This window comes from Cyrtonyx montezumae, unplaced genomic scaffold, assembly GCF_038088225.1.
Source record: "Cyrtonyx montezumae isolate F1298 unplaced genomic scaffold, pur_monq_1.0 scaffold_8, whole genome shotgun sequence".
Lineage (NCBI taxonomy): Eukaryota > Metazoa > Chordata > Aves > Galliformes > Odontophoridae > Cyrtonyx > Cyrtonyx montezumae.
The window spans coordinates 44,275,742-44,303,064 of NW_027072089.1; the positions used below are offsets into that span (position 1 = coordinate 44,275,742).

At 47.2% G+C, this 27,323-nt stretch overlaps 1 protein-coding gene across 2 annotated transcripts; it reads right to left on the minus strand.

Moving 5' to 3' along the window:
* Nucleotides 1–7,893: 7,893 nt before the first annotated feature.
* GATA6 (GATA binding protein 6) lies at nt 7,894–25,259 on the minus strand. 2 transcript variants are annotated; one of them, XM_065752618.1, is made up of 6 exons: nt 24,488–25,259; nt 22,030–22,196; nt 19,003–19,128; nt 17,533–17,620; nt 17,333–17,439; nt 7,894–9,429 (listed from the first exon to the last, which is right to left on the minus strand). In XM_065752618.1, exons 1-6 carry the CDS (start codon nt 25,242–25,244, stop codon nt 9,262–9,264), a joined length of 1,413 nt encoding a protein of 470 aa, XP_065608690.1. In that variant the 5' UTR covers nt 25,245–25,259; the 3' UTR covers nt 7,894–9,261. The 2 variants fall into 2 exon arrangements, with proteins under 2 accessions (XP_065608690.1, XP_065608689.1); XM_065752617.1 differs by having other exon boundaries at nt 17,306–17,439.
* Between the last annotated feature and the right edge of the window lie 2,064 nt (nt 25,260–27,323).

Genomic DNA, 27,323 nt, shown 5'->3' on the forward strand with positions numbered 1-27,323 from the left:
GTCCTATAGCTGGGAAGAAAAAACGAAAATAAAACAGCAACAAAATCCACCAGACAAAACAAGAGAGAGAGAAGGGGAAAGAGAGGAAAAAAAGATAGAGAGATGAGAAGAGAGGCAAGAAAGCAAACAAGAAGATGGAAAAGCCCGTGCTAAAGTTCCCCTGTTCACTCATGCACCCTCGTGCCAGTACAGCATTTATGAGCCTGATGGATGGAAAGCACCCCCAATTTTCAGTGTTCATCACTGAAGACATAGCTTTAAATGCATAGCTTAGATACAATTCTTCCTACCTACCTGGCCTTTCCCTGATAGATAGACTAGGTATCCATTAAAAATCTGAAAGGTGCACACCAACTATGTCATCCAGCCAGGGGGCTATGTTTCCACCAAATTCCACCAAATTCCCTTGGTGGGAAATGGTTTTACTCTGAAGTGCTCACCACCCCACTGGGGCTTCACTGCTGGGTTGGGTAGGTTACCCAGATGAAGGCTCTCTTTGAAATTCCTGCATGAGATCTTTCTGAGAAAAAGTTTCTGCAGTGCTGCCATGCATTTTGCAAAGGCTGATAAATGGAAGGCTTTCAAACTCATGTACTTCATGGCCATGGGAAGCTATAAACGCAAGCCCACATCCTCCACTGCCCTGAGTTCCCAAAAGTGCTGTGACTCTGTGAGATGGAGAATGCTCAACACCAGGTGAGGGTCAGCTGCAAAATATCTGTTTTTCCACGTGGAAGAGTTAACTGGAAAGACGGTTAAAGAACAGTATTCCATGACGTCAGTGGTGTTTATGACATGCCCTTTAATTACCCTTACCAGTAAATCAGTGTGTGCACTTTAGTACAGCAGAGTAGGGCATACTTCAAAGGAAATAATAGCACTGTTGATTAGCTAATAAATATGCTATCAGAGAACTCAAGGAGATTTTTCACTGTATCACTTACTTTAAAGAGTAATGCTAATTAAATACATACTACATGCCTCAGGTCCACTGCTGATTTTCTGAAACAGTGAACCTTTAACATCAACTTTTTAATTATCTGCTCTGTACTTGTTAACAGAAGGATGCTGTCCTGTCCTCTGGCTTACACATCGAATTCTCAGGAGCCCAGTCATACACAGAGCACAAAAATTAATCTAACTGTATATGTGGTTGTTAAATTATCCCTGTTCTTCAGATGGCCAAGGAAGCCTCTTCCTCTCCCTCTCCTCTCCACCCAAGCCTGCTTCTTGAAGCAGCAGAAAGGCACAGAGGCGTCAGCCAAGCCCCACTCTCTCCCCTGCTGCAGCTGGGAACTTGGACTGTGTGCCTCAGGCCAATACCTGCAATCAGCTTGCAAGTAGTATAATTTATTTAGTGTAAATCAGGATTATCTCCACAGTGGTCATTGTTATTCTATCCCTATCTCTGGTGCAAAGGGCAAACAAGACCTGTATTTTCTGCTGCTATAAAAAATATCTGCCTGGGTGTAATGACATATTCCCAATGCCTTCTGTTGCAATGCATTTATTAGCAGAGCTCCATCCAATCGTGACTTCCTTGCCTCCTTCTCACTTATGCTATGTAAGGTAGAACATGCTCATGGTTTGTCCATTGGTTCTCTACTCTAAACAGGCGAGTTCTGGCCAGGACAGAGTTGCTGAGCCCAAAATACAAGCTCTCTCAGTAACACCCCAGGTAGGCATGGCTCTCCCATACCACAGCCAAGGTGGAGGACATGGGTGCAGTGCCCAGTGTCCCAGCAGTGAGGGGGCACTGTACCCCCCAGTTACAGTTGATAGCCTGAGCTTCTAATACCAAAGACCTCCTGGCAGCTGGTGAGTCCCTGGACACAGACTATCCCACTCAAATCACTTGGAGAAGCTGAGGCCTAGCCTGAATTCCTCTGTGTTTTTTCGAGGCCTGTCCCAGCAGCTGAGGTTTGATTTAGGCAGCTGCCATAAGTAGTCTCAATAATTACAAGGGTATCAAGCATGTACTCCTTAACTTTGTAGCTAACATTGAAGCTGACAGCTTGCTGCTTCCTATATGCTTGCCTGCATATAGGAAGTAGGCTAAAGCCTACTGTAGTGTAGGCTCCTGTCTTTTAAAGGTCCTTATAAACCAGAATTAACCTCTGCCACACACCCACAGTGGCCTGAGCTCCTAACTGCAGGGGGCAAGAGCATGCCTGGGCTGGGGGTGTTAGGAGGCCTATAGACCTAGAGGCAAGTCCAGAACTTTGCAAAGACTGAAACCTCAGAGTAAACATTTCACTCACAGAGGCTTCTTCACAGATGAAGTGCATTAAATCATGAGCAAAGGATACTGACCACCTTTTAGGCTGCCTGGGGCAGGAAAGCAGAGCGTACATGAACATCATACACACCTTGGTACATAACAGGTGTGAAATATGAGCTCTCAGCTTCACCTTGATGTTTTTTTTTCCATGTGGTTCATTTCAGAAGTGCTAATCCTTTGCTTAAGATAAGAAATGGTTTTGTGGTGTGACGGATTTGACCCTATCACAAGAACCTGAAGCAAGCACCTAGGTACTTGCACAAGGCGAACTGGACACACATTAAAGGCAGAAGGATGGTGACCGACTCATGCTGCAGAACGGATACAGCACACAGCTGTTGGTGCCTGTCCACTTCCTCCTGATGAACTCACCCACAGAGAATTGTTAAGATCAGTGCCCCTAAGTCTGCTGGGATCCGTATGTGAAGTTTCTTGTTGAAAACTGATCGTGGAGACTTAGAAAGACAAGCTGTTTTTCCTGAAATTCCTGCTTATACAAAGCTTCTATTTAGTCCCAGGAATTTTATCACTACTCTAAGCAAAGCCTGGGACAATAAAGTGGGAGCTCTACTGGCCTCCTTCTATCTAGTGCACAGATAATCCTAACAGTACTCTGGGAGAAGTCACACTTTTTAATTTTCTGAGAGCTGCTAAATCACACAGACAGCATGAGTTCTCCACATCAATGCTGAGTGCAGCCAGTATGCAACTTAAAACCTTGAAGAAATCCCTCGGTGGTTGCAATGAAGAATAAACATTTTGTCAAACAATTTTTAAAGCAATTTTTATTGTTGTTTTCCATTAGATGAAATAGAAATATTAATTTCCAGGCTCTGGGTTCTAACTTTTAATTGATAAAAGACAAGTCAAAGTTTCTGGAAACCACAGGACACTGCTGTGTTATAAGGAGGCTCAGAGGAGACCTTATTGCACTCTACCACTTCCTGAAGGGGGGTTGTGGTGAGGAGGGGGTGGGCCTCTTCTCCCTGATAAATAAGACAGGACGAGAGGGAATGGCACAAGTTGCGCTGGGGAAGATTTAGATTAGACCTGAGGAAACATTTGTTCTCTGAAAGAGTGGTCAGGCACTGGAATGGCCTGCCTAGGGAGGTGGTTGAGGCACCGTCCCTAGCGCTGTTCAAGAAGCGTTTAGATGAGGTGCTAAGGGATTTGATTTAGTAGTTGGGTAGGGATGGTGATAGGAGGATGGTTGGACTAGATGATCTTGTAGGTCCTTTCCAACCTAATGTACCTATGAATCTATGAATCTATAGGACAAGGGGAAATGGTTTCCAACTAAAAGAGGAGATATTTAGACTGGATATAAGGAAAAAAATTATTACCATAAGGGTGGTGAGGCGCTGGATCAGGTTGCCCAGAGAGAGATGGTTGATGCCTCATCCCTGGAGACACTCAAGGATAGTCTGGACAGGGCTCTGAGCATCCTGATCTAGCTGCAGGTATCCCTGTTCATGTAGTGACATTGGACCAGATAACCTATAAGTGTCCCTTCCAACTCAAATGATTCTATGATTCCATTACTATTGCTGTCTTCAGAAGACTGTTCCAGGCTTGGCAAGATGACCCCAATGATATAAAATAAAATAAAATAAAATAAAATAAAATAAAATAAAATAAAATAAAATAAAATAAAATAAAATAAAATAAAATAAAATAAAATAAAATAAAATAAAATAAAATAAAATAAAATAAAATAAAATAAAATAAAATAAAATAAAATAAAATAAAATAAAATAAAATAAAATAAAATAAAATAAAATAAAATAAAATAAAATAAAATTAACCTTGAGACAGAACTTATTCTGTGAAGAACAGAGTGCCCAAACCATGCAAACCTGAGGCAGACCCTGGTACAGGCAGTGCTGGGAGCTATGCCTGCTTGGGCCTCGCTGGCACTTCTCCATGCCACTGCTCAGGAAATACGGCCCTGCCTGCGTGTTAGGCCATAGAATATTTTCATGTTCTACTTGTGTGTCTCTGAATCACTGCTTTTTCTTCTGTGAAATGTAGGATGTATTTAATAGGAAACAATAAAGATGCAGGACAGTTTTGGAGAGGAAGTAGGATGTTTTAGGTAGGCAAAAAATAATTACTTATGCTGAAAATGGGTCAAGACACCACAGCGTTTACCACAACTCTCAGGAAAAGTGCCATGGGGTTTTTCTTAATGGCAAAAAATTCAGGCTCTCAGCATTGGGTCTCATCCCAAAATTAATACAGTTTCAGGCCAAATGGGAACTAATCTGGCCTATAAATCACAAAGCAGCAAATGTAGACTACTTAGTGTCCTGAGCTCAGTCACTTTTGCCCAGATAAATTCAATCTTTTAGACAATGTTGTTGCAAAGATGTCAGGAGATCGAGCACTTGTTTTCTTCTCTTGCCATCATCTCATCACTAAAAATGTTCATTGTTTTAGTTGAGGCTAATTTCTAACCTGAATTTATCTGGCTTCACCTTCTGACCACTTGAGGAAAACCACTGTTTTCTGCTGCAAGATCAAAGCCCGTTCGGTACCAAGATTTTTCTTCCCATGAAGGTACTCACTAAACCAGTCACCTTTTAGTCTTTTGGATAGTTTCAGCAGTCTGTGGTCATGAGATTTGTCATGGCCAGACAATTTCTTCAGTCCTTAAATCATTTCTGTGGCTCTTTTCCCCTACACTCTCCAAATTTCAACATCCTTTTTAAATATGGATGCCAGCTCCAAATGTGGCATCCGATAACTTCTTACTCTTACTCAGTATTTTCCAGTTTGTTTTGGGGAATTTATTTGCACTTTTGGATAGTGCACTGTTCTGACAGTTCCTGTTTATCTGCACACCCAACAGGGCACCTGAATTCTCCACCTCTGTCCTGCCTATTACAGCAAATTTAATCACGTCTTTGAGGAAAGAAGGTAAGAAGTGATTTAAAAACACTACTAACATGTAACAAAGACCTCAAAGCCTTTTGCAACATGTGGAGCAGAGGCTTACTTGGAATTGCCCCTCAAGTCCTCAGTTTCTTTCTCCCGCACCCCACTGCAATAACCCTTGTCCTATATTTTAATATTGATTTCAGTATGTTTGACACAACCCTGGAATCTCCAATGTATACACATTTAGGAAGTGAAGGATCTGTGAGGAATGAAGTTCAGGACAGCTGGAAAAAGGAAGATCTGGAGCTGCAAGCACTCAGGAAGAGCTCGTGTCCATTTTGGGTTTCTACATCCTGTGCTCAGCTAAGGCTCTTGGTAACAGGGACAGAGTGTAATTCATGAAACCCTTGTTTTCTTGGAAGGAATGCAAATTGGTATTCTTTTTATGTAGAACGGTGAATTACCCAACTTCTATATAGCAAATATTGCAGGACTGATACTTGGCTCTATCTAGTTCTGCAGGAAGAAAACCAAACCAAATGAGCTAATTTGCCTCCTCACTTCACATCAGGCCCTTGTCCTATGTTTTCTCACAAGTAACAAAACACCTCCAAGCCTCCACCAGGCCTGTTTACCTCTGCTTCAAACCAAACACAGCAGTTGTTGCAGCCTCATATACCTCTGCAGCATACATCTCACACCAGCATATCCTCTCAATGCCTCAGTGTTATTTGATGTGGGAGCCCAAAGAAGATGCCTCAAGTCACTGGCCATTTAATTTTGTTTGTTTCTAGAGGAAAAAACACTATGGTAACATATAACTGTATGCTTTTTGTTTTGTTTTGCTCTGAATGTCAACTCTGAAGCTTTATCCTGGCACTAGAGAGCTGCTCTGTGGTCAGTTTGGCTTGTTCAGCCTCACTAGTAATTGAGACTCACAGCCGAAATTTCTTTGTTCTTTCTCAGCCCATCCCAGGGGCTGTCACTGAAGAAAAACAGGGATACGTAAGGAAAGCATCTGGCCGGGTCGTCTATCAGTATCAGTGCTATTGATGATGTATGAGCCAGAGTGAAATCCAGCTCATACAACCAGAGCTGGGCCAGCTCATCAGGACTAAAAAGCAAAGTTATATACATATACATACATACATATATACATACATATATATATACACACACATATCCCCCACTCCTTGTATCACCTAAAAGAACATTTTCAGCCTCAGATCCAAGAGAACTCTTTTCACATCTTTTTGTCCCCTGCAAGACTTATTATCTGTGAGAACCATCCTAAGTCAGACCCTGGGTAAAGGTGGTACTGAGAAGGCAGAACTGTTTCCCAGGAGCCCTCTTAAATGTTTCCACAGAGTTTCAAAGCAACATGACATCCATAGGTTGCCAGCGGGAATGTCAGCGGCCAGCTGAGTTTACCATTGGGTCAGCAACCCCAAATTAGGACATGCTGGTCTGAACTCCCTGTTTTAGGATAACTCCAAGGAACAGCTCTGACACCAAATTTCATTCCTGTCAAAAAATAAATAATAATTTCAAAAAACAAAAAAAACAAAAAACAACTGGATACAAGATTCCAGCTAAGTCTGAAGGCTGCTCAGCACCCGTTAGTGACAGCTTTTTATCCATTTAAGTGTCAGCACTGGAAAACCACAAAAAAGGGCATTTCAGTCAACAAATGCTTCAGAAGGAAAGAGATTCATCCTCTTTTGCACAGCCTTTGATTTTTAAATCCAGTGCTTCTTTGCACAGCCCATTTTCCACATGGATGGGGCTAAACATCTGTTAAGTTATGAGGTCTCAGCCCATGTGATCCCCAGGCCAGCAGGGCTGGGCTGTACCACCACATTTAACCCTCAGGGCATAATGAACTTAAGTGGTCCAGCCTCACTGGGGCCACTGAGCAGGTCTGGAACAGCCCAAACCCCAGGAAAGGCTCAGTTCAACTATTTTCACTAGAAGTTGTTCTCTGAGGGCTGCATCCATCCCTTGTTCCTCACAGGAAGCCTCAGCCCTCCAGGTTTTACAGGCCGAAAAACAAACTGGTGCACATCAGCACAGCTTCATCACAAGCAGAGGAGCTGTCCCACTTCACCCCAAATGGATCTCATTCTGAGGAAGACAAAGAGACACACTGCAGCCACCCATGGGGTGACAGCAGTCGGCATCCCTGCCCAGCAGCACTGCCAATGTAGCTGGAAAACACACAAAGTCTTGTTCCCAGCAGCAAAGTGACGCAGAGGACTGGTCCTCAGAGCCAGCTAGAAGCTTTCTATTTCCCTCAGCAGCTATAAACGTCTTTCCTTTTTCAGCACCTTCAGCTGTGGTTGCCCGTCAGACTTCACCACCAGAGGATGCCAGCAGACAGGCAAGTGCTCTACCACACGGTTTGATGATTTTTACACACACAGGAGACCTGCCTTCGACACATTAACTGCTGTGCGGAGGCCGAGCAAAACCGTGACGGTCCTCACAAGCAGAAATACGACTTGTATGAACAAGAGCTGCTTGTACTGGGAGGTGCAGGACCCCAGTTGTACACACTGCTAGAAGACACACAGAGGGGAGCACTAGAAATGCCATGCATCACAAAGGCTTAGCTAGGCAGTGTGGATACTTTGACTTAAGAACATCACTGCAGCCATCAGACACGCTGACTGCATCCGTAGCTTTTAATACAGCTTATTGGCTGTGGCTAGAACAAAGGAGAAGGCACAGCGTACAGAAAAAAGATGATACCCTTTTATTTGTAAAGCTCTGATGAAACAACTTTCCAAATGCCATCCCATTTAAAAAACAATGGAAACCAACCTAACGATGTGTCAGTCACACTATACAGATCGCATCCTAAATTTTAAAGATGCCTAAATATGGAGTATTTACATATGTATCGGTTAGGTAGTAAAGTTTCACTGCAATTTGTTTCTTTCCAGTACATACTCATCCAATGGCAAAAAATAACCAACCTGGGGATGCATTTGCTTTTTTGTACAAAACTTATGAGCAAACGGCTAGGGCAATTTTCCTGAGAGAAGGCTTGTTCTTTGAAACTCCTGCTTTAGCAACTGGAAATATAGAAAGTGGATGGGTTTTGTTGCACTAAAAAGCCTAAGGATGCCAAGTTAAGTTTTTCTTTTAAATTATTTACGTACCATTAAGTTAAAATGTTTACATTCATTCATTCGTATAAAAACCGTTGTTAAATCTTATGCAAATGATTTAACACTGATTGCTGCAACGCAAATTGCACTTCTTAAAAAAAAAAATTATTGTATATATGGAAGAAAAAATATCTGATTGCTACCCTGTTTACAAATTTTGACTGACTCTACACAGTTCAGCCACAAAATATGAACTTTCATAAACCTCAGTCACAGTGTACTTCAAAAGTTATAGCGCAGTCTTGCAAAGTGAGTAAATATCTTAACAACAAAATCTCCTTCACCAGCTCGACCCCGTGAGGTTTGTACCAAAGGCTGTGATTTCCTCCCCGGGCGTCGCTGGGCTCTGGAACAAAGGAGCAGAGCAAGGCAGGCACAGGACGGGCGCAGAGGTCAAATGGGTGCCCGCACTGACTCCAGCAGTACACGCTACCAACAGTCCTCAGAAAGTATCTGGCTATCTTTAATAATTCAAGCCTGCCCAACGTCTGTCAAATTCTTGGGAGGAGAAGGTGATGAGAGAGTGAAAACAAATATACAATCAGAAAGGCAGCACTGCTGGGTGAGTAGAGGATGTGTTTCTGGAATCTATCAATAGGTCTAGGTTTCTCTCTTCTTTTTTTTTTCCCATTTTCCTTTTTTTTTCTCTCTTTTTTTTTCTTTTTTTTTGAGTGCGTATAGCTGTATTAGCTATCCCCCGGTGGGCACTTGATTTCCCTACAGTTTTCTTGCATAGATGAGGATCAGGATGCTTCGGCAGAGCCTCCTAGGGGGTCTGAAAGCCGCCTCTGCCACCAAGGCACGGAAACAATTTCAGAGGAGCGTCCCTAGCCAGCACTCTCACTGCCACCGCTCCGCAGAAGAAACCCCGCTCGGACATCTGGGGGCTGCTGCACAGTGCCGGGATCCAGCTTGGCTGGCAGCGGGTCACGCCAGAGCCAGGGCACACCAGTGATCCTGTCTGACGGACGCCGTCACCTCGGCCGTGGAGGTCAGGCTGACTCCTGTGTACAGCCCATCTTGACCTGAATACTTAAGGTTGCTGCTTTCGGGACTGGTGCTCTCTCCTGGGCCGGACATCACTGACGAGCTTGCCTGGAGAAGGATGGAAAGGAAAAGCAGATTTCAATGAGAGGGTGAGCTTTGCACTGCTTTTCTAAGCATCCGTGAAAAGCCAAGGTTTGTGCCCAGCTCTTAGAACCACACAGGACCACAGAATGGCTAAGGCCAGCATGCGGGCCCACCCCTGCTCAAGCAGGACCGCCCTGAGCAGGTTGCCCAGGCCCATGTCCAGGTGGCTGCTGAAGATCCCAAGGAGACCCCACAGGAAACCTCTCATCACCTGCCCCAAAATGCTGTAACTGAATCAGTATTTTGGGGGCAGCCTGTTTATTCTCCTACGCTGGCAAGACCTAATGAGGTTGACAGTACGTGGCTGTCTTCACAGCAAGGTGGAAAAGAAAGCGCACGACAAGCAAGAAAATGTCTGGAAATTAGATAGTAAGGGAGGAGGTGTGTATGATGAAGCGCATGCATCCCACCACTCCCTAATGAAGGAACACAGAAGCCAGCACCAAACGTGTGAGTCAAGTATGGCGGCACCTCTAGTTTTGCTCCCTCCATAGGAGAAGCCTGATGCATCCAGCGATGGGTGCTGAGCACCTCCTGGAGGTCAGATTTCCTTGGCTTCCACAGACTAAGACATCTGAAGCCACTCCTCACCCTCCAAAATGCTCACCACAACCCCTTAATCCCCACAAGGCTACCCACTATGGGAGAGGCCCCTTTTATCTTGAGCAGAGCAACTATGCCTCTGACCATTTGCTCTGTGCCACCTGCCACCACTTATACCCCCAAAACAAAGCAACAGGGAACCCTTGTAGGCATGAAGCTGAAACTCTGACCAGAGCTGTAATCAGTTCATTTATTTTAACAGAGAAACAGGGAGTTGCAAAGACAAAGAAACAATCATTTTTTCCATGAGGCTGAGCAGATCCACTAAAGAGGAAAAATTTGCGGTGCCAGACAGAGAAGGGACAACATTTTCACCTGATAAAGGAAATGTTTAAGAGCTGACTTCATGCAAAATTAACTCTTGGATATGTCAACTTTAAAACCTTAATTTACTTGTTAATGGATAGTCTTCGGACAGGACTCCTTAAAAAGAAAAAAGAAGAACAACAACAAAAAAAGACTATCCTAAACCGTGATTGCAGAAGCTTCCTGCCTGCTGTTTAAGTGAAAAGTATACATATTTAATCATTTTACAAGAGTAGAGCTCTTGGCTCCCCTGGAGCCATGCCAATCTAGCAGTTCTTACATAGGAAAAGTGGGGTTTTGCTTATTCAAAGGAAGTTTCCGAGCTGCACTTCGCAGAGCTTTTGTTGCTTACCCAGCTGAAACCTCACCTGAAAGAGGTACTCATTGCCAATGGTCACTTCTGTCTGAAACAAACCAAGGCCAATATTTTATTTATCTTTGATAGCTGCTATTCTTGCACCCAGTTTTGTCAGCTGTTACTGAAGAGAGTGGAGAAACCACCACTTCTCCAGAGAACAGACAAAATGGCTCCGATTTCAGATACACAATTACTGTTCATTAACAACTAACCTCTATATCTTTTTTCTCTGTGCACAGATAATTCAACGCGTCAATTTTCACATGACCCTTCGGGTCCATTTTTGGGTCTTACCTCAATCCAGCTTTTTTAAAATTCAAATTAATTGTGTGGAATCTTGGCACCAAATATCTGATTTTTAACAGATTGAGTGTCTCCACACTGGAAGAAGAGTTTAGATGAGAGTTGAACAACATTTGTTCAGCTTTAGCCAGAAACACTGGGAGCTGCTTTGAAAGGTTCCTGTTTGCCCATATTTGCTGCTGTTGTTCCGGTAGGCAAATATCTTATCGGTGCCTATTTTTTCCGGGCTCGGAAAATATAGTGCACCCTTTTCCTGATTCATCCCCACAAAGGTGGGGCACAGTGCTCTGCCCTTTCCATACCCGGTTATCAGCTCCTCCTCTCTCTGGCACCCCAGAAGGAAGACACAAAGGCATGTCCTGTTTGAAGGCCAACCATCCCTGCCCAACCATGGCCGGATCCTGGCCCCATTGAGCCAGCATGGGCAGGACCTGGGCAGGACAGCTAGGCCTGGAAACTCCACCCTGGTAATTTAATGATAAATCCAGGCAGCTCAGGCAGCTCCCAGGGTGAGACATGGAAAACAAACTCATGGATAGGAGGTGGCTGAAACTTTGAGCAAGGGTGACCTGAACCTGCCTACCTCCAGCTTCAGCAGAGAAAAGGCAGCAGAAGGTTGGTTTGTGATTAGAGGACATTTGTCAGCTGGAATAAATGAGCTGAACAATGCTGCTGAAGCCAAGAGGCTACTCCAATTTGCAACAGCTGGCTCAATCAATGAAATGATGGATTTATTTTTATTGTTGGTGTCTGATAATAAGATAGATAATCCATGAAACTCAACTTCCTAAGGAATAAAATGATTGAAGTCCACTGGGAAGAACCTGCCTCTCAAACAAACACCTGTATCTGTGAAGGCAGCTTAAGGATTCCACCTTCTTTCTACACAAACCAGCAGGAGCCGGTTATGGGGCAGGCTGCAGGGAAGTTGTCTGGATCAGAGGTGACCTCTCCACAGAGGATCAGCTCCCCACACTCACAGCCAGAGCCACAGAGGGATTTAGATACTCGCATCCTCCCCAGTCCTGCCATCCCGGACCAGAAACAGGCTGCTCAGCCCAGCACTAGGAAAACATCTCTAGCTGGAGAACTCGTGTTTTATTCTACCCACTCCTTCCTGCACCATCTGCCCGCCATGGAGACCAGCAAGACAGGAGGGTGCTGAAAGGCAAAATCACAAGTCAGGAAGTTGTGCTAACATCTGGAAGGGGTGGCTGAAGCCTTGGTCTGAACCTCTGTTCCATCAGACAGACCTTTGCTCCTTCTTTTTCAAAAGTTCAAAACACTCCAGGAATTTTGGACATCACACTAGGTCTGTGTCTCAGCCAACAGGCTGTTCCCTTCCTCTTCTATTAGCACAATGTAGCTTTGCTGCACTTAAATAATAACCGTGGTCAGCTGAAACACACTTGCAAAACGTATTCCATGTATAATGTATTTTGGCAAATGGCAGTGAGCCCTTCATTTTCCAGTCTCAGCCTCCCTTCAGTAACTGCCATCCTCACTCTGAGCACTTTCTCCAAATACTCTTTCCCTTCTTTCTGAACAGGGGTTTCAGTACTGCAAAACCAGAGCTTTCCCCTGATTTAGTGACCCCCTTGCTACACAGAGCTGTAATTTCTTGCTAGTCTAATTGATCCTTTTGTTTATATTGCAGATGTGTAAGTTTACATATCTTCTAATCTCTCCTTTTGTATTATAGTGACATAAATCTGTGGTTAATACTTCATTAATTTCCTAAAGGAGGCAACTTCCAACATGTTTTGGGAAAGCTGATGACCCCAGTGCTGTCAAGGGCTGTATGAGTAATTGGTTTTATTGCTTTTGCCATTAAGTGAAACAAAGCAAAATATATGTGCCCATAAGCATGTATAAGGCTTGAGTAGAACAAAAAATACTCCTTTTTCCTTGATTTTCCCCACTGAAACAAAAAAGATGGATTGCTTTGTTCCATCTGATACAAAAAGAAATGCTTTCACTTGAATACGTGCGCACACAGAAAATGAACAGCTAGATTTATGAAACAGAGTGGAGAGAGGAAAACAGAATCCTATTTTGTCCAAGAGCGAGGACTAACGGAAAAGAGGAAAAAGATCTGGATTAATTTCCATTCCCTGACAGAGAAGATTTAAACTGACATTTCATATCTCCCAGCATAATGACCTGACTATCAGACTATTTGGTGTTTTAGGTTGCCACATTCCTCATGCCTCCTACTGATCTTATTCCACCTGCTTTAAATATTTACTCATACCAGGACTGAGGCACCGTGTTCTCATTTTCCAGGTGAAAGTCCTAACGACCATGCTGGTGAGTCTTTCTCATCGAAGCTGTCCAAGCAGCTAACAAATTATTCTACATTAACTGAAATCTCATCATCGCATAGCCTGAAGGACCCTCAGCCATTCAACTTTCCAATATCCAGGCAGTTAGGAATATTTTTGAGATGTCATGCCTCATCCACACTCTGGGAGATACCACACTCACGATGGTTCCCCTGTTACCTGCATGAATGTCCTACTATCCGCTGCCTAGAAGCAAATATAAAAACCTCCAACAATCTCATGAACCCTCTTCTGAAAACAAAACAGAACAAGTACACAAGAAGCTATTCAGTGAATTCAGCCCAGACTGTCTTGTCATCTGGAGAACAGCTAGAACTTTACTTATCTTCCTGCTTACCAACTGCAAAGGTTGGCTCCTTCAGCTCTGCCACTTTCCATACCACAACACTGAAAAGCCAGTCCTGAGCCATTGTCTAAAGGTCAGCCTCCAAGGGAAGTAAATACATGTTTTACCTGCAAGACGACTGTCCTAAGTTATTCTACAGTTATTCTGTGGTATGTGGTTATGGTCCTCCTGAGATAGTTTTCGATTGGAGGCAAATGGTGCAGTGAAGTCCTCTGCAAGAGGAGCTGCTCTGGTGCTGCTGAGCCTCTACTGACATCAGTTCTGGCTCAAGGAGCCACCATGCCCTGCCATGAAAAGCAGATTTTACAACAGTTTTCATCCTGCCTTTTGTCCTAATAAGGGAATAAAGCCCTTCTGGTAATCACATCAGTTGGAGCCCCTGCATGAAAATGTATGGGTGTGCACTAAAAACCGTGCCCTTCATTTAGCAAATTATTCTGCATAGCTTTTCTCTGTGCTGTTTCAGCAGCAACAAAGGGAAAGCAGGTATAGATGCAGATGAAAGCTGCCTGAAACCTTCAAGTCTTCTTTTTATGGGGATGTAAGGCAACTTCATATATCATGTAGCTGGGTCTTTTCCATATTAGTAACACAGGACACCCAGTACTTATACTGCTTAGGAAAACAGAAATAGGCCTAAATCCTAGATCCAGATGTGAATTTGGCAAATAGTTCCTTTACAATGGGGCAACGAAATATCTCCGGTCCAAACACTTTTACATTTTGAGATGTTTGAAATCAACTTTGCACCCATAGCAATTCATTAATCATATCTTTTAAATGTTTAAACTTCAGCTAGAATGTAAAATCAACATTTAAGGTTCTTGTTAATTTGTCTTGAAATTGGCATCGTATGAAGTTCCCTTCATGAAATAGAGAGCCCCAAAGACATTTTGTTGAGTAATTGCTGCCCTTCTCTTTTTTAGCCCTCCCCTATTTAATTTACTTTAAAAGAGATAAAGAAAGGTAGGGCAAAAAGTTAGTATTACTGACACAAATGAATTCTGCTGAATTTCATTTCCATTAGATTTTTACATAACTAGGAGCTCTTTTGGCAGCCTCCCACAAGAGACATAATAAATTACTTTTGTACCAGTAGAGGAATTCATTTTCTCTGTTTCATTTAGCAACAACATGGCTGTGAATTTCAGACAACAGTTTCTAAAACATCATCTTTTTTTTTTTTCCTGCCTAATGTCAATTTGGCATTTTTCCCTTTCTTGCAGAAGGGTCAGAGAAGAAAAAACAGAGCAAGGCAACAACAAGTTGCCATGTCAGTTGTGTAACGCACAGGGAGTGGACAAGTATGCTCTCTGAACAGGTGCCCGCGTTTCAGCAACGTCATCCTTCTTGTTAAAGCAACCAAAGATTAGAGAGCTTGGATTCATCCATCCGAGGGCTTTTACCTCCTGATGTGGCCTGAAAAAGCTTATTCTTCTTGTGCACTGCTTGTGTTAAGAATAGATTTGAACCTTCAGGCTATCAACGTGTCAGCTCAAATGTGGAAAATAAGAAAAAAAGGAAAATAGAAGTCCAACACAGAATCTGTGCTTTGGGCACGTGATCAGATTAAAGGCTTCCATGTTCTAAAATGCTGCATTTGTTTCCCTCTTGACAGCTTCAATGGGCCTTCAAAGCACCCAGCTCATGATGTTTTCGCCTATCAGCAATGTTTTTGCCTCCCCTGCAGCTGGTGATCACCTTTCCAAAAGATGCAGAGCAAATTTCAGCCCTCCATCCCACTGAATTGCTGATGCCTGAGCAAAACCAGAAGACACAGCTCACCTCCATTGCTTCCTTTTACAGAATTTTTACACACGAGAGGTATTTTGCAAGTACTTTGTACATGCAGGCCACACCTGGGGGAACCACAGTGGAGAAAAAGCTGCAACTGTCCTCTCCTAGCCTGATCTACACAAAAACCAGGGTTATCCCGGCACCAGGGGATGCCCTCGTGTAATTAAGAGCAGTCTCAGTCTTTCTGCAAGTTGCTCATAATTGCCATCATCTCCCAACTCATCTTTTGCCTTGAGAACACCCAGCTCACTCTCCTCTTGTACCCACACAATTCCTCCTGACAAAATCATATCACAAGCTGTCCCACTAAAATGATAAAAGAAAAAATGGCTAATACCAGTTCTGACACACTGTCCTAGAGAGAAGGCCTGTCAAAAGGAAAGCAGACAACATCCAGCCAAGAAATCAGCAGCACGGGGAAAATGGGATCTCTCCTGTAAGGCCCCTCCTTCCAGAGGAGTGCACAGCTGCACCACCTACAGCCCGCACCTCGAGGCTCAGGGTAGATTTTGCTGATAGTTCTGCCCATTATATAAATCACACAACATTCCTCAGGTTGGTAGGCATCCAAAGGGAAGGGTAAAGAAAATCTGGTTGATTTTTTTTATTCCCTTCACAATTATTAGGGGAGAAACTGAAGCAGTGTTCAATGTGGGGAGCACAAACCCCAGAACAGCTCACTTTTTGGTTACTGTTTCTTTTCTTTTTTTTTTTTTTTCCTCTAAATGATCTGCTTATTTTATTGGACTGTGAGGGTTTTCCCATGTCAAAGAGGAGCCTTATTAATAATATCCTTGCCTGGCAGCATCAGAACCAAAAACCCAGTGCTTCTGAAACTGGGTGGCCCTGCTGGCCCACAAACAATTGCATCTGCAAAAATGCTTTTTGTTGTCTTTTTTCCCTCTCTATACAATGAAACTTTGTACATCAGTAATTAAGCTATTGATAGGAACTGGGATGTGGGAGTGCTGGGACATACTGAAAAATAGCTATTATAAACAATGTCTTCTTTTCATTAATAAAGGAAAGACTAGAGAAAGCCACATTAGGAGAGCTTTTCAAAGAAATTATGTGGCAGATTAAAGGATACGAAGATCAAAAGCAGTGTGGATATGGGCATGCATAGCCAAAAGTTTAGGAATTATCTGTATTAAGGCATGCAATTTTAACAGTAGTATTTGTTATCAAATGTGATAATTCGGCAAAGAAAGGCAGTTTGAGACGGTACGAGCGTGTGACTTAAAATAAGGATCAAAACTACTAGAGCTCATGGCTGTCGGAGGCTAAGCACCTGACCCTGATCCACACAGACTGCAGTCAGCTGGAATCCTCTGCCTGCTTTCAGCTAGGTCTGGGAGCAATAACACAGCTGAGTTTAAACCAAAAGCCATTATGCTTCCCTTCAGACAGCGGGACAAACTCTTATCAGAGAGCATTTCAGAAAGAAACAGCATGCGCTCAATTGTTTCTTGAAAGGATCAATTGGGCACGATTTGTTGGTTTTGTTTCAGAGAAAGACCACTGAAAAAGAATAAGCAAAACGCTTCAAAACAAATGGTCTTGGGCTAAGCCATGCTTAACTTAATCATAAAAATTATATAGATCTTAATTAAGGGGTTTGTAAAGTACTTAAGCTTGTCGATCTGTTTACAGCTATACGTAATATCTTCCGAAAATCTTGTTCCAGTATCAGCTAACAAAAGTGGAAAGTTTATTTAGATTATTGTTCTGCTAGATAAGATAAAAGCTATGATAGCACCGCACAGTGATCAGCCTGCTTACCAGTACAGATGCTGCGTCAGTACTCACCCCCGAGGCTGTCGGCTGTGTGCTTGGGGAAGCGGTTTTGCTACAGTCATCTGAGTTGGTAGAAGACGTGGATGTTGGAGTCATAGGAACTGCAGTAGTACTGTTACCTGAAAGATCAGGGTCTGGCATTAAAAAACAAGAATTTTCCAACTGAGGAAAAAAAATCTAGCATCTCAACGATCTTATCTTTTCATATTTACCAGAGCATGCCTTTGACTTATTTATGTTCTTAGGTTTTCGTTTCCTCGTCTGAATTCCTTCTTTTTTCATAGCAAGGGGTCGGGGAACCTGAAAAGAATAAATTTCCACACCAATCTTAGAGCTGCGCATGTGCTCTAGTCGCCAAAAATCAAAACTAGACTATAAGAGCAAACAGTCTCGATGTAGCAATTCCAAAAGGCTTCATATTTTATTTGGGCAAAACCATGAGTTGTTTCAAAAGGAGTTTGATGGGAATAAAGAAGTGGGGAAATGTTTTTGTTGATGTAGGCTAAACAGCTTTTCCGACGCCTCAGTAGGTCCACAGATTAACAGCACCAGTTTAAGGTAAAAAGCACTGTTTGGCCATAGGTCGTATGGCATTACATTGGATTGGGTGTATCTGATCCCTGACTCCTTTTTCCAGCCAGCTGGGGATTATCTTCAGTAGTTTGTTCTGGAAAGCAAGAATGCAAATGAGGGGAAAAACTCTCCTCTTCTTGCAGACCAGCTATGCAAACCAGATCAACACCAGTAAGCTTTTTAGGACAGAAGTATTCTTCACGCTGTAATCAGCGTAGCAGTGGTTCTTATAAGCAGTTCTGCATGTGATACAGGTTTAGAGTATTCAAATCTCTGTTTGTGGAGAAAGTGAGTTCAAAAGTTAGCTTTGTGTTTTCTGTATAATCATAATGATTATACAGAAAACATTGGCTTAAAATGTATTTTAACTCTGTGATAACATGAGTTTGGGGAAATACAGTTCAGCCATGTGCTTACTATCATTATAATGTTTAAGCCAGTGATAAAATTTACTTTTTTTTCCAAAGGCTGGACCACGTACCAGCCACTCCTAACACCCACTTTCTTCAAAGAAATGTGCTCAGCCTTAACATAATCCAATGGATCACCATGAGCTCCAAGCCTCAAACCAAATTCCGTCACATTCAAGTTATTTTCTTCCTGTATTACTGCCTACCAAGGCTGAAATTGCATTTAAAGTCTTGTTGGCAAATCTACGGTTGTAATTACATTTAAAATATTGCCTGTCCAGATTACAAAAAGCTGTCATATTAAAAGTCCAGGTTTTTTGTTTTGTTTTGTTTTTTTCCCCACTGGTGACAAAAAGACTTCTGCTGCTTATCCCAAGGCAGTTTCTTCATACAGATCTGTACAAATTTGCAATGACAATTCCCTTCAGGCACTGTCAAGACCACAACTTGCTAAAAGGGGAGAACAATTTTCCAACACCATTTTATCAATTTTATACGCCTCTATCCTGCTTTAACTCCACAGTCCAAGACTATTAGAGTCAACAGAAACTTTTTCCTGGCTTTGGGAAGCCCGATGGCACCAATACTACCAAAGCCACTGGGAGGATGAACATTCTACCAGCACTCACCCCAATCCTGGGGGACAGGGCAGCCAGGCGTGAGAGGAAACAGCAGACAGACCAAAAGGGACTTTCTTACCCCGTGAAGCTTCATGTAGAGGCCGCAGGCATTGCAGACGGGCTCGCCCTCAGCGTTCCGGCGCCAGAGGGTGGTGGTGGTGGTGTGGCAGTTGGCACAGGACAGGCCGAGCCGCCGTGACGAGGGCTGTGGGCAAGGGGAGGTAAACACACGTAAACAGGCAGGCAGGAGCAAACAACCGGTGCCTTTGCAGTTTATACTCAAAAAACGGGGATGGTGGGAGCTTTTGTTATAGCATTTCTGAAGGATAACCTAGAACAGACGCAAGATTATCCTATTTTCAAGGCTGGAAAGATGGTGGGAAGAGCCACCATCTCGCACTTGGGAACCACCAACTAGGGTCTCTGCTGAGAGCAGCAGGTATGCCTCCAGCAAGACAGACCCCAAATGCTGCTGCACCGAACACCACCACTGAGGCCACACTGCTCCACAGGACACAAGCAACAAACCTGGGCTTGGGCAAGGGGGAGAAACTAAGGCTTTCAGAAGAGGGAACGCGTCAAAAAGTGTCACCTTTATGGAAAGGCTTCCTTATCATCCTGTGCTTTATTATCATGCGAAAACCAGCGTGCCTCGGGAATGCGTTTTACAGAGGGGAGCTTTCCCTCAGCGGTCAGAAAAGCTGGTGTGGGACAACAAGGTCCACACTGCAAATAAGCCATTTATGGCACTCTTCCGTGGAGTTTGGAGCCAAGATGAAGCAACCCGGTATCAGAAATAACCGCATAACCCAGCGCTTTATGGCTTCAGGCTGTATATCATAAGTGAAGGCAGTCCTCATAAACATGTGAAATGAAGGTGAATGGGTTATAAAAGTTTCTGTAACAAGTGATCTCTTTTACGTTCATCACAAGCAAAGAATTCCAGCTACATCGTAAATCTATTATTTTTCAAAGTATCGCATTGTCAAAAAATATATTAAAAAAGCTGCGACTGGCTCTGTCTGGCAGCCGAATGAGTTTACGTGGAAAAGTCAGCTTTAGAGAATTGCATTAATCTTATTTTGACTATAAAGCGCCCATAACTGAAATGACTGAGCTGAGGGTACTATGCCCTTCCTCTTGAATCATTTACTGCTGGGTTGTTAGGCACAGCTCGGTCACCTTTGATACCACAGAGCCGCCCGCCACTGGGGAAACACACAGCCGTGTTTTAAGCATGAAGAATATTCCAGAGTAATAACCGAGCTCCTTGAATGTTGGCTGTTCCAGTTTCTGTCACGGGAAGCTTGTCATTTTATGCTATGGCTCAGAAAGAGCTTGAGATTAAATAGGATTTTTGCAACTTTGGAGCTGTAATTCACTATTAATTGCATAACTATAACAATGAAGAAAAAAAAAACAACAACAAAAGAAAACAAAAAATAGCCAAATAATAATAACATAGCTGAAATTTGCACATATAACTTTCCAGTTCTCACTAAACCAGAAATTTTTATCTCAAATACATACATATAAATACGCTGTTCAAACTGCGCTCCACAATTCAATATAAGTTTTACATGGAACAGGTTATAAAAAAACAGTCAGTCCTAACACTTTTGTTACGTTTTTTTTCTTTGCAAGCAAAATGCCATTTCACTCTGCTAAGTCCTTCTGCCTTTCGCATGCAGCCTGGTGTAAATCTTCAATTTTATTTCCATAGCTTGCTCATTCCTGTATCTAAACAAACGAGAGGTTTGGGGCACATTTTGAAGCTAAAATGGCTTTTCTGCCACAGGAATTTTATCAGAAACTTCGGGGAAATCTAAACATGTTTAGCATTTTCAAAACATTTTCCCTTCTCACCTACATATTTCCAACGGTGCAAGCATGCAGCCGCTTCTGATTTATAGCTCTGGTCAGTGTGCTTGGTGCAGAGCGCTGCACAGAGCTATTTCGGAGTTATTTAGCTGAGGTGTTGGGCTGAAATCAGGCTGCAGCCTGACTCTGATTAGGTCTTCTCAGCCCTCTCCCCCAGCCAGAAATGGGGAGAAGGGCCGGCGCAAGGTACCAGCCCACCCAAATCCACATCCGGCCATGGTGCCGTGGGCAACCAAGCTCTGGGGCTGCAGACCTGTCCCCATTAAGGAGACAACACCTCCTGCGACGCGATCCGGTGCACGGCCACCTACAAACACACAGGCACCCAGCGGCAACCAGCTCCTGCCTCAGCGTTACGTTAACTTTTTCGCTTTAAGCAGAGGTGAGGTCACTTTGGGAACGTGGTCTGTCCGCTCCCTGCCTCCCCCCACTAAAGGCATTAAATTCAAACGGTTGTGAAATAAAAGGATGAGTTTTAACGCTATGAAAATAGGGACGGAGAGGAGCAGCTGGTTTGATTGAAAGGCTCTTGAAGGGTCGATCGCTTTGCTACGGTGTCTCTGTACACAAGGGTCCAACCATCAGCTCTGATTATAGCGGTGTGATTTATTGTGGCTTGCTCCTAACAGCCATTACCAAGGCACGGATTCTTTTTCCCTGTTGACCTCCACCCAGATTTGCTAAACATAATGTGCAGTTCCCACTTGGTAAATTCTCTCCTTGCCTATTCAGTGCCAACCCAAGTTATAAACAGGGGCTCTGGTTTGTACTATTTATTTCCCCCCCTGATTTTAGGAGTATATTTTTAGAAAAATTACCGCTCATTTCTTAGGAGTCAAACAAAACAAAGGCTATTATCGTCGTTTAAACAATTGCTTTTCTTTGAATTATATACAAAACTTGCTTACGTTCCCAAGGATCGAGCTCACAGCAAACAAAGCAGGTCTGCAGAAATTCCTAGCGCTCTCAACAAACGCTTTCCAAATCCAACTACTATTTTTTTTTCCAACCCTTTTGGAAGCTTTTGGCAGCAAACCCCCTCACCGATGGGCTCCACTGATGCAAAATAAACCCCCAAACACCTGTGTAAGGGCAGAAGGTCCCAAAGAGAGGTCCTTCACCTGTGCCACCACCGCCCTGATCCCCGAATTGGAACATCTCAGTGATGCCCCTACGTCCCTCACCCCTAAAACCCGGCGGGGCCGCTCCCTCCGTCCACACTCACCACTCTCTTCTGGGGTTTGATGAGGGGCCGGCTGAGACCGTTCATTTTGGTGTAGAGCCCGCAGGCGTTGCACAGGTAATTCCCGGTGCCATCCCTCCTCCACAGCGGGGTCTGGATGGAGCCACAGTTGACGCACTCGCGGCTCTCGGAGAGGTCTTCCAGCAGCTCTGCGGGCAGGAGCGGGGCACGGCGATGGGGCACGGCCGAGCCATTCCCCCGCAGCCCCGAAGGTGAATTTTTAAAAATCCTCCCCACACCACCTTTTGTGTTATTGTTGTTTTCCTTTAATCCCACCAGACTCGGTCCTAGCGTAGCCGCTGCTCTCGAAACGCCCTGTAGAAATGCCCTGCGGAAATGCCTTGCGGCAATGCCCGGCCGAAATGCGAGCCGAGGGCTCCTGCTCTTCACCCCCAGCTCCGAGCCCACCTGCGGGCCCGGGGCGGCTCTGCTCGGAGTCCCCGCCGAGCACGGAGCCGTGCGGCTTTCTGGTGGGAAGCGTCCAGAGAACGTGTACAGCCTCGGCCTGAGGGAGCCTGGGCTCTGCGAGCGCTTCGCTTATTTGGTTCAATTCCTCCTCGGTGGGAGAAAGAAGGGGAAATGGAAAAATCGGTGGCGTTGGTCCTCGCCGTGCTCAGACGGCTGCGGAGAGTTGGGAAAGCGCTGAGCACGGCGAGGACCAAAGAGAACGCGAGAGTAAAAGCGAACGCCTTCCCCCTGCGAATCCCCGTGTTCTCGCTGTGTCTACTTTTCGGGGGGCAAAAAAATAAAAAATAAAAATAAAAAAGGAAGAAAAAAAGAAACCTAAAAAAAAAAAAAACCCTAGCCCAAACGAAACTGCGCTAAATACGAACGTTGCCTGCGCCGCTCCGCGCTGAGTGCAAACGCGGAGCGTTGCGGCGGCCCCGCGGCACTGCTCCTGAGGGGAACGGCCCCTCGTTCGTGCATCAGTGCTCGGCAAAGGGGGGATCGGAGAGCTGCAGAGAGCTGCGCCCGGGCTCATCCATCCCCGCTCCGCGGCAACGCTCCACGGGCGCTGGAATCACTGTTTGATTTGTCTCTCCTTGGTAGTTCCCTTCGCGCCTAAAGAAAGGAATTCCGCTCTGATCGTATTGCCCGGGATTTTTCTTTTTTCTTTTCTTTGTAATAAATGTATTTTATTCGACTTAACTGGTGAGAAATGTATTTCTCGCCGAGGAAAGCAAAATAAAGCGGTGATTTGAGATTACTTTTTGGTAGCCCTAGAAGTAAGGTTAAGTAAACGGCATCAAATCGTGTTTTGCTAGAATTGAAGCAAACGAAACCGGTGCCTGAGGGCTGCAGTGGGCCGCCCGTGCCACTGCCGTGCCCGACACAGCGGTACCCCGGAGCCCTTCCCCCCAGGGGCAGCTCCTGCCCGCGCTCCGCCGTCCCCACAACGGCTTTGTGGGGACGGGAGGAAGTCCGGAGCGGGGCAGAGCCGAAACCCATCGGGGTCCCTCCCGTGTACCGTCTCGCCTCCTCCAGCCCGAAAAAACCTTTACGCGTTTTAACGTATTGTTATTTCCTCTTTAGCTTTACGCCGTAATTTGGGCAAACCGCGTTCAAAGCGCTTGCTAAATCCTCGGCTTTGCTCTGCTCCGTTCCGCCACCGCTTCCGTCTCACCCCGGCCACCGTGAGCGGGCGCCGAGCGGAGGCTTCGCATGTCCGACACCCGTCCGGTGCCACCGAGAGACGGCGGAGACGAAACGGGGTGGGCGGCGGCACGGGGAAACGGAGCGGGCAGCGGGGCTGGGCCTGGGGCTGCCCGGGAGCGGGAGAGTGTGGGTGTGCATACACGTCTGTGCGTAATCTACCCCCATACACAGGTATATAAAGCATATATACCTGTATATATAAGTATATAGAGAGATGATATGTATATAAGCACATACATACGCATATATATATGTGTGTGTGCACTCGCACTGCCTCACCTCTGCCTACAAACACTCTCCAACACCCCTAAGGTCGCAGACACGGCAGCGATCGTCACCCCGCTGCGATTCCAAGAGTTCTCCCCTGCCCGCGGCAGCGCTGTGGCACCTCCGGAGCGAAAGGGACACCCCCGCGCGGCAGCGGGGCTCCCATCGACGAAGCGAGGCTGATCCTCGCTTTCTTTAAAAATATATCTAGATACCGAGTGTCTGGCGGTGGTGTTTTGTTTTGTTTTTTAAATGAAGTAACGAAGCGCTCTGCAGATGTAACAATTAAGCAGTCCAAACCGTTAAGTAACTCAATAATTAAGCAAATCGATAACTCATTCGATAATCCTATAGTTAAGGACGGGCTCGGCGAAGCACGAGACCGACCCACGCGCACTCGGGGAGGCAGAAAACCCCAGCGCTGACAATCGCGTCCCCCCCAGCACCGCTCGCCCCGCGACAGCTCCGAACGAAGCGCCGTTCCCCGCCTCTCCCCCGCACCCGACGCGGCCCCTACCTGCGCTGGGAGCCCGCACGGGGATGGGCGCGGCGCGGCCCTGCAGGCAGTGCAGCACGGAGTTCTCGAAGGGCGCCGCGGGCCAGGCGGGGCCGAGCTGCGGCCCCACGTAGGAGGCGTAGGGCGCCGGGTAGGAGCCGTTGAGCGGCCGCGGCAGCGCTCCGTACTGCTCCCGAGCCGCCAGGCCGCCGCCGTACTGCTCCCGCGAGGCGCCGTTGGCCACGGGCGGGCTGGGCGAGTAGGGGAAGCGGCCCGAGGGGTGCGCGCCGCCCGCGGCGCCGTACGAGGGGCTCTCGGCCGCCGGCTGCGACCAGACGTGGCCGGCCGGAGCGTGGCTGGGCTGGGCCGCGCCGCCGCCCTGCAGGTAGGGCAGCGTGGGCAGCACGGAGCCCACGCGGGTAGTGGGCACGTAGACGGGCGAGCTGGGCGCGGAGTGCATGAAGCCGCCCGGAGATCCGTCGTAAGGCGCGGGGCCCTGCGAGGCCGAGATGGCCAAGGTCTGGTACATCGCCGGCGACCGCTCCGAGTCCGGAGGCAGCGAGAGCGGCGGCGGGACGTCCTCCTCTCGGCGGGCGGGCGGGCCGGGCGCGGGGGCGGCCCCGAGGTGCGGCGGGGCGGGCCGGGGGCTGCCGCCGGGCTCCGGCGCAGGGGTCCCGGTTGTGGAGGAGGAGGGCGAAGGAGGCGCCCGGGCGGCGAAGGGGTACGAGGAGGCAGCGCACCGCTCCGCCGCGCAGCAGCCGCCTTCAGCCACGGCCATGCAGCTCCGCTCTGCGCGCTGGGTGGGGACGGGAGGGAGGAGGGAGAGGGGAGGGGGTCCGCGGGGGGGGGGGGGGGGAGGGGGGGGCGGGACGAGAGAGAGGGAGAGGAGGGGGGAGAGAAATGACAACAACAACGTTAGCGCGGGGCGGCCGTGACGGGACCCACCGGCTCCCGTCCGCACTTCTGCGAGCCGTAACTGCGAGGGGGGAGGGGGGGGCACGGGGACAGGGGCGCGCCAGAGCCCCTTCCTCGGTCACCGCCGTCGTTACTATTGCCGGTGCGATGAATGAGTCATTTGACAGTGTTCCGCAGTGACAGGCACCGGGAAGGCGTTCGCTCTGAGGTTACTTCGCGCATCGCCTCTGTCCGTCTGCTTCTTCACAGCCCGGGCAGGGGGGAAAGCCACCGGGAGGGGCGCGGGGCCGGAGCAGACGGCTGCAGGGACAGGGAGCGGGATGTCCCCGAGCCCTCCGCCGCCGCACCGCTGAGAGGAGACCGTGTCTCTGAGAGGGGGCACCCGGAGGGAGAGGCACGCAGATGGGCGCGGAGCGCGTCTCCCTCCCGCCCGCGATAAGCGGCAGATAAGGGCCGGCACCTAGATAAGGCTGCGGCCCCGCCGTCGGATGTTTGCCCACAAACCTCCCTCGGGCTCCCCCGGCGGAAAGCGAACGGAAAGGAGCAGGGGAGAACGGGGCCCAAACCTGCTGCCGGCTCCGGGCCGGGCGGGATCCAGCGCCGAGGGGCAGCGGCTGCGGCGAGCGGCGTATAAATGGGAGAGAGGAGGCGCCTCTCGCCGCCGGGCCGGGAAAGTGCAGGCGGAGCGGCCCTGATTGGGCTCCGGGCGCTGAGCAAACAGCGGCTCCGCGGGAGCTGCGGGCGGCCGGGGGGGCACCGCAGCGCTCGGGGCCGGGCAGGGGAGGGGGGGCGGGGGGGCCGCGCTCAGCGGTGTCGCTGCCGTTAACCCTTCGTTCTGCTCCTTAGCATCAGAGCTCTGCGAGGGGGAACGCGTGCTCCTCCCCGGCCGTCAGGTGAGGCCAAAAGCGTGTGCGAGCCGGCGGCGGTGCGCATTTTTCCGCTGCTTCTTTCTCATTCTCCTTTTTCCCTCCCTCTTTTTCTCCCCCCCTCCGATCCTCTTATCTCAGCTGTGTACAAACTGATAGCGGGAAAGTGAGTGGAAAATTAAAATAACGGCGTTGCCCCGAGGTTATCGCCTGCGGATCTGTCGGCGTCGCTCCGCGAAGGACGGAGGTGGTGGTGGGGTGTGTGGGGGGGAGTGGAGCGAGAGCCTGGGGGTGCAAAATGAGGGGAGCGAGTAGGAACGTTCCTCTGTCGGACTGGGGCAGCTGGGGCACTGCGGCTTTCCTCCGAGCTGTGTGTGCGTAGTGATGTTTTTCTACCGAGTTGGGAATTCTTTTATTTTTTTGTTGTTGTTATTTTAATCATTTTTATTTTATTTTATTTGTTTTTATTTTAATGTAATTAATTTTATTTTAATTTAATTGCTTTTATTTCATTGCATTGCACCGTTATTTCTTTTCACCTTTCGATGTTTGTTAACGGGCGTACTAATACGTGGAAAAAAATCCTTTTCGGGGAAGTCGTCCACTGTCTCTCAACCCCCCTCGCTCCCTCCCACACGACTTTGCCACGTAAAACACTTTTTCTTTCTCCCTCCGTGTTCGTTACCTGCGGGGGAGCCCCGAGGGCGATACGGTCGCCGCCTCTTCCCCCGCCTCCACCCCCCGCACAGCGATCCCCGCCCCGAAACGCCGCCGACCCCACGCGGGGCGCCGACCCCACGCGGGGCGCCGACCCCCGGCGCGGCCCTGCCCCATGCTGCCGCGAGCTCCTCGTGACGTCACTCCGTCCCCAAACCTGGCTCTTCTGACGTAACGGTGAGCCCTCAAAGCAAACCAACTAACCCCAAATCCCACAGCCGGGCGTTGCAGTCCTTTAGGGCAACCCCCTCGGAAGCACCTCATCGCGGGGAGGGCCGGGCCGGCTGCGAGGGGTCACTTTGAGGACCGTCGCGCTCTCCCCGGGCCGTGTTTATGTAACGCGATGTACTTGAGCGGCG